The sequence below is a fragment of the Nipponia nippon genome, unplaced genomic scaffold, assembly GCF_047370975.1.
Source record: "Nipponia nippon isolate SJK-2023a ecotype South Korea unplaced genomic scaffold, ASM4737097v1 scaffold_18, whole genome shotgun sequence".
In the NCBI taxonomy this organism is placed as follows: domain Eukaryota; kingdom Metazoa; phylum Chordata; class Aves; order Pelecaniformes; family Threskiornithidae; genus Nipponia; species Nipponia nippon.
The window spans coordinates 2,705,318-2,712,129 of NW_028262334.1; the positions used below are offsets into that span (position 1 = coordinate 2,705,318).

A 6,812-nucleotide genomic window follows, 5' to 3' on the forward strand; every position below is an offset into this window, starting at 1 on the left:
TCTGTCACCTCTCAGCACAGACTACCTGTTGTGTTATTTAGGTTTCTGTCTGTACATTGCCTTTATTTAGAATTTTACAAGATATTTGGACCTCAGCTTCCAACACCCAGTGCATCTACAACTGTAGTTTAATGAAGACATCTTAAGGTGGCACTGCTACTGAAAGAAATTGAGCTCTCTTCCCAGTTCCCGGCTCCCATCCTTGTCCTGCCCCACCATTCTGCTCACAGAACTGTTTGGCCATGCAGCAAACCAGACTGGGGACATGATTCCACTGAAGTGTGCCCCCTCACCCCCGTTTTAGGCTATTTCTCAGTCAAATCAGTTCACTACTCAGGTTCACTGCATGATCACAGGAAGAGCTGGCATACAGAAAGGTTGGAGGTGAGAGCTGAGCGAGGAAGGCTGAATTGCTGCTTTTGGTGGCAGTTTTAGGCTCTGCATTGTAGTCATGTTTATACAAGTGCATCCAATAAAGGATATTACACAGGATTACTAGGGAGTAGCAAAGCACTGCAATGGGAGATAGGTGAGATTCAGTTCAGATGGACTGCAAGACAATCCTTGCTGAAAAAACCGTGTGTGCGTGTGTGTGTGTGTGTATGCGTCTGTGTGTGGTTCTAAATGAACTGCTTATGCAGGAGATACCCGACGATTGTTGGGCAATTTAAGAACAGTCCTAACTTCATGATCAGAAACCCACTTCTCTTAACTGCTCTCTTGTGGTCAACTCACTGAAAAAAGGATTTTGGGAAGGGAAGCACATGGTTGATTAATCAAGAACTCTGCGTAAGACAGCATTGCCGAGATTTGCTGATGTTTACTAAATCTCATGGATTTAGTGTGCTTTGTCAAGGAACAGACAACTAATCAGTAATTTGCCTGCACAATTTCTTCTGCAGACCAAGTACTTGGTGTCTGGCTTATGTCTTCTCATACAGGTTAACAGTAGTTTTGGGACATCATGACTAACTGTAATTAGGGAGGTTAGTCTAATAGGTGTCCAGTCCCTTGCAGAATTCTGATAAAATCTTTGCTTTGGTCCCTGGGACAGTCAGTTAAGCCAATGAATTAATAGTTATTTAGGAGTTGTTTTACTGATGTTGAGTTTTTAGCTTTTTAATTCCGTTAGGCATTTCATTTCTCTGCTTTTGTACTGTGGGAGGATAAGGAGAGGATGTCCAAACTTGACTACTGCTGTGGCATCTTGCCATGTCCTCCCAGGCTCTGGTTTCTGCCAGAAACAAGATGCTTGCTCCGCTCTGGTGTGATAGCACTGGTGTGAATGCCTAGGTTGTAGAGCTTCTCGAGGTGCTTTGCACGCAAGCCTTCAGAAGGGTCTCGCCGCAAGCTCCTGGGTTAGCGGCATGTTCAGTGCCGTGCCTTGAAATATGAAACGTGTTGGTTTCAAGGTCAGCTTAAAGGTAAAACTGTACCTGAATTGTGGTGTACACATCACGGCCAGGCCCAAGCCTGCGCTGTAGGATGCAACCATTGCCTTCCTTTCTGTGTGCCAAGCACTTAAATAAGCAAACCTTGCTAAAGCAAATCGGATGCAACTTTTTAGTCAGAACTGACTGCTCAGTCAGGATGTTTTAGCAATCACAGGCAAAGCCTGCCTTACCCTTGATTTTAGACTTCCGCAGTCTCTTCTGCTGTAATTTTTTTTGGATGAAAACTACAATCTATAATCCACGATATTTATACCAAACTAACTGACTTTTGAAAATGAAGTAGTTCCCTCAAAAATCTCTAATGAAGGAATAACTACAGTTCTGTAAGAAATTTTAAATGCGTGTAATTCTTCCATTGTGGGGAAACTAATCACTGGATTTAATAGTTTCTTAGCAGCCTCATTTCCAACTTCTGAACACAATTCTGAAATACCATGTAGTAGGAATTTCAGGCTAACACAGGGGATCAATTGAATTTCCCTTTAGGTTGTCAGATGAATCTTGAGCTGTTAGATATCTCACTTGAGAAACAGTACTTTAAAATTCATTACAGAGTACCGTCGGCTGCCAATTTGCAAAGCGTTTGAGCCCCAGCAGAAAATTTTTATCCAATGCGTGTATTGAATACAGCTGCTATATGAATAGCTGCTTTATAATGATGGCTGCTATAATAGCATGTTTGTCAAAGTAAAAATGGTGCTGATCCTGAAAGGTATTTCTGTTTCACAGCCTTATCTTCTAAGCCTTTTTTAGAGCAAGAGTGAGATTTGAATTGCAGTTCCTGCCTTTAAAGGCTTCTTGAGTGCTACTAATACAGTGCAAGTCTGATAACGAGTTTGAAGAATGTCTGTGACAAGTCAAGTAACCCTTTTGTCTTTAAGAAATAAAATTGTAGCCACTACCTGCTATCTGTCTTTACTGGCATGTGAAACTTGTGAGGCTGCAATTATTGCATTGTAGTGCTCTGTTCATGGGACATGGTAGGACAAAACAAACCTTAGATACAAATGCTTCCCCCCCTCCCCCCCAAGAGAAACCCACTGAGACCTCTTAAGAGTTCCTTATTGTTTTGTGCTTTTAAGAAACTAGTGTTTACTAGTTTTTTAAACCAAAAAATTGATGACCTCTAGAGTCATTAACTGCTCTGAGCTAAAGGAGCCAACTGACAAGTTACTGAACTTGTTTGCCAGAAGGTGATCAGCCATCATAAAGTTCAATCTCTTTTTTCCACTGATTTTTTCCACTATGATTGCTTAGATTACACAAGGACCTTAACCGTGATGAGCTTAACTGGAAACAGAACAAAGCTGACCTAACAGTATAAAGGGATGAAATCACTCATCTTAGGGTGACTGCTTAGATGAATGATAATGTGGGCACAGGTCACTGGAGAGAGTGGTTTCTAGGGCAGGGAGCCACAAAAAAATGTGGAGTTGTGTAATGAGCAGCTGAGGAAGGGATGCCAGGCTCCCAGCGCGCGTGAAGTTCGTATCTGTACCCGGTGCATTCTCTGCATAGGAAGTGCTTTGATCTAAATTACTAACAGTAATGTTTTGAAGATTTGTTGCTGACGTTTGTTTCTGGTTTTGTTTTTGTTTTTAAATTGTTTAATGCTGGCAGTTTCTCCCAGCGCTCACTGTCCAAATGGCTAAAATTGAGAATGTGACTCAGAGCCAGCAGTAAGGATTTGAGCCCCCTTTTTTTTTTTTTTTTTTTTTTTTTTTTAGTTATTATTTTTGTGTTAAGATCTCTGACTTAATCCCTATAGCTAATCTAGTTAAAATGGAGTAAATCTCTGGATTTACTGGTACAGCTGGAGAAAACTTGATAGTCATGTGGCCAGGAGTGATGCCTCCTTGTGACCATTATACTAAAGAGCTCTTTGTTTCAGGCTCATGTACAGTCAGGAATGGTTCCTTCTCACCCAACTGCCCATGCTCCAATGATGCTAATGACGACACAGCCACCTGGTGGTCCCCAAGCCGCCATCGCTCAAAGTGCACTACAGCCCATTCCAGTCTCGACAACAACACATTTCCCCTATATGACGCACCCTTCAGGTGAGGAGTGTGTGCCGGGGAGACCTGCACCTTAACTGAGCCAGGTCGTAGTAGTGAGAACTGTTATGAACCAGATTTGGGGAAAAGAACAACAACAAAAAAAAAAAAACTTAAGATGTCCTTGTAGAGCGGCAGGCTGCTGAAGGCAGACTGTTTCTGCATTTCGCATTTATGCTTCGCCAGCCCAAATGCGAGCCTAGATAAGCGTACGAGATGTAGCTAATTTAGCAAAGACTTTGCTTCTCTCTAGCTGAAGCAGAGAAATGGATAACTACGCAGACACTGGCACTGCGGGACTGTGTTCTTCCAGGTTTTGCTGTGGTTTTGCCGTGGGGGATGGACTGTCTGTGTAGCCTGTTTATAATGATCTGGGGTTTTATTAAATTTAAAGTGATCGGTCTCGAGGATAGAAGTGAAAATGTTGCTTGGGGGTAGGGCTGTTAGACTTCTAATGACTGAAGTAAAGTGACAAGTGAAGTCTAATCTTTAATTCAGAGTAACATTCTGCAGCTTTACTTTTTGGCAAAAGTAGGTGCTGTATGACTTCTTTCTGCTTTAAATTTAACCTTACCTAGGTTTCTTTATTGTTACTCATTTCCAAACAGCCTCTAAACTTTTGTAGTGAAGTAGATACCTGATTTTGTTTCTTGGGGAATGTGTGAGCAGAACAAGGCTGCTTTCTGAGGGTTTAGGTAGGGAAAAAAAACATCCAAAGGACATCTTGATATGCAGGGTTTTGTTTTGTTCATTTACAAAAAAAAAAAAAAAAAAAGAAAAAAAAAAGGAAAGAAAGAGAAAAAAAAAAAAGAAAAAGTTCAGCTCAGTAGTTGTCCTGTGACCACTTTACTAGCAAACTGTTGTGTGGCTTGCCAATTTATTATTTACATTTGAACTTTTTTTTTACAGTACAAGCCCACCACCAACAGCAGTTGTAAGGCTCATCTGGAATAACTGAAAGGCTGGATACCTTTTGTAGGCCAAATACCCTCCTTCTACTGCTTCTGCCAACTGGAAGCACAGAAAACTAGAATTTCATTTTATTTTGTTTAAAAAAAAAAAAATTGATTTCTTGTAACATCCACTAGGAATGCTAACAGTTCATCTTGCAGTGGGAGAGATTCGGACTGAGTAGAGGCATTTAGGAACTTGTGGGCTATTCCATAATTCCATGCACTGTATCTGAGTCCTGCAAGTGCCCCAACTCTGCTTGCTGAAAACTGGAAGTTATTTATTTTTTAATGACCCTTCAAAGTTATGAACTCATCAGCTAGCAAAAGAAGTAACAAGAGTGATTCTTGCTGCTATTATCACTAAAAATCAAGACTTGGAGATCCCTTTTACTTCTAACTAAACTTGAAACAGGTTCAGTAAAAAAAAAAATTCTAATCGTCAAACTGATGAATTATTATTTATAAATCACGTTTGATGAGATAATCACTATCGTGAGACAGTGATGTAACTTTTAAGTTAAGAAAACTTTTACTTTGTAGATAATATAAAATAAAAACTTAAAAAAAAAATTAAAAAATAAAAAAAGTTTTAAAAACTGACCTACTTAGTGTTTGTGTCTTGTTTTACCAGTATCTTTCCTTAACGTGTTCTCCAGCTTTCGATCCAAGTTGGCGTCAATGTTTTATTTAGCATCAGGTAAGCTTTGCCATGTGTTTCTGTTGCGTGCTGCTGCCCTATCGCGTGGTTCCCCCCGCCCCGCAACCGAATCAGTCGTATTTGACTTGCAGGGCCATTGCAAAAACAAGTCAAAGGTTTCAAGATCAGAAGTTCGGTACAGGTTTTAAGCAATTTCTTGCGTTCAGGTGTATTCCCTAATGCCTCAGCCTTACGCCGTTCGGGCTGGTGGCACAATGGGCCTTGAGGCTTAAGATGATAAAACTACACAAGACGTGGTGCTGCTGGAGAAGGAGAGGAAGAAATCGGGGTAAGCATTCCGTAGCAAAATGACTGGTAGAAAGACTGGGAAAATTGACTGTCGCCTCCTTCGGTAATGCGCAGACTAGTTGGCATTGCTCACACAGAGCTGGGGTGCTAACTGGTCTGTATGGTGCAGGCATCCTACAACGCCAGCACCTAACCAAACGGCGATGCCGGTTAAACTGGGTTATGCTGCAGTTGCCCTTCAGAGGCAGGACAAGCTGTTGTAAGTACAACCTTTCACGGGCAGCAGTTACATCCCGTTGTGGCTTGGCGAAAAACATACGGGGGAACACAAATACCGCCGCAGCTTCTGTCTTAATCCTTCCAGGTCAGCAGTGCAGTAAAATGTAATGAATTCATGTTCAGGTGGGCAGCAGGGGGCATGAGACCGTCGCAGCGATGGTGACTTGGGGCAGGACTCCTTGAATGAGTTCTGCGAAGGAACAGCTCGTCCCATAGGCTGGCGGCTTGCTTTTCATTTCTAAGGGAGGGTTTCTGTCTTTTGGCAGCCATTAATTCAGTATCTGTTAAAATAGCATCCGGGCACCTAGAGAGAATCAGGCTAAAGACGAGAAGTGAGAAACAAGTTCTAAAAACAGTTTATTAAGAGCAGATTTTTTTTATATTATGGTAAAATTGCATTATTCAAGAATAAGTTACTTGTACAGTACATACAGAAACAATATATAGAAAAACCTACTCTACAAGAGCAACTCTTCTGTGCAGGTGAAAAGGAGAATTTTCAGATTATTACACGTTCCATCCAACAAACTGTTGGCTTTAATCATTTTGCTTAAGGCTGAGTTAGGGAATGCGCAGCCGCCTCCCCCACCTCTGGTAGTTGCTGGTGAAGGTTGGGTCTGTTCGCATTGAAGAAGCTTAAATTAAAATCTGGAATACTCAAACCTCTTAGTCAAGACTTCAGGGCTTCGTATGCTTGTTAGAGTAAAACTGCATTGGTTGGATGACAGCAGTGTTCTGTGGTCTGGAGACTGGAAGAAATGAGAAGTTTTGGCCTTACCCTGGACCTGCACCTCTTCCTATAAGCTTTGCCCCAAAGGTTTCGATGCAAAAACCATCGGTGAGGCAGCGGGGGAGTCAGTGTTTGGTAACCTGCTCTGGATTGCTGGGACACGGGAGGGAGGGAGGGATGAAGAGATTAAGTAATGCTTTGTGTCATGAACTTCTTCAGAACCTGTCGCCCATGAGGACACCCAAAAGCCACCGACAGGGAGGGTCTGTCAGCAAACAGCAAGTGGTTTCCGAAGCGTAAGATGGAGATGGGAAGTTCTGGCTGGACCCAGGTCTTAGGTTGTGCACTAAGCCAGGTCCTGTTTTGCATCTTTATTGCCAAAAACAACTGTCC

At 42.0% G+C, this 6,812-nt stretch overlaps 1 protein-coding gene across 10 annotated transcripts in view; it reads left to right on the forward strand.

Annotated features, from left to right (window-relative positions):
• ATXN2 (ataxin 2) overlaps positions 1–5,064 on the forward strand; it is a 53,732-nt gene extending 48,668 nt beyond the window's left edge. For 7 of the 10 annotated variants that reach the window (XM_087754527.1, XM_087754528.1, XM_087754523.1 and 4 more), the window contains one exon: positions 3,346–5,064. In XM_087754527.1, coding sequence (XP_087610653.1) covers positions 3,346–3,549 — 204 coding nt within the window. In that variant the 3' untranslated portion in view covers positions 3,550–5,064. The remainder of the gene's footprint in view (positions 1–3,345) is intronic. The other 3 variants (XM_087754520.1, XM_087754522.1, XM_087754525.1) reach the window with 1 other exon arrangement.
• Positions 5,065–6,812: the final 1,748 nt, after the last annotated feature.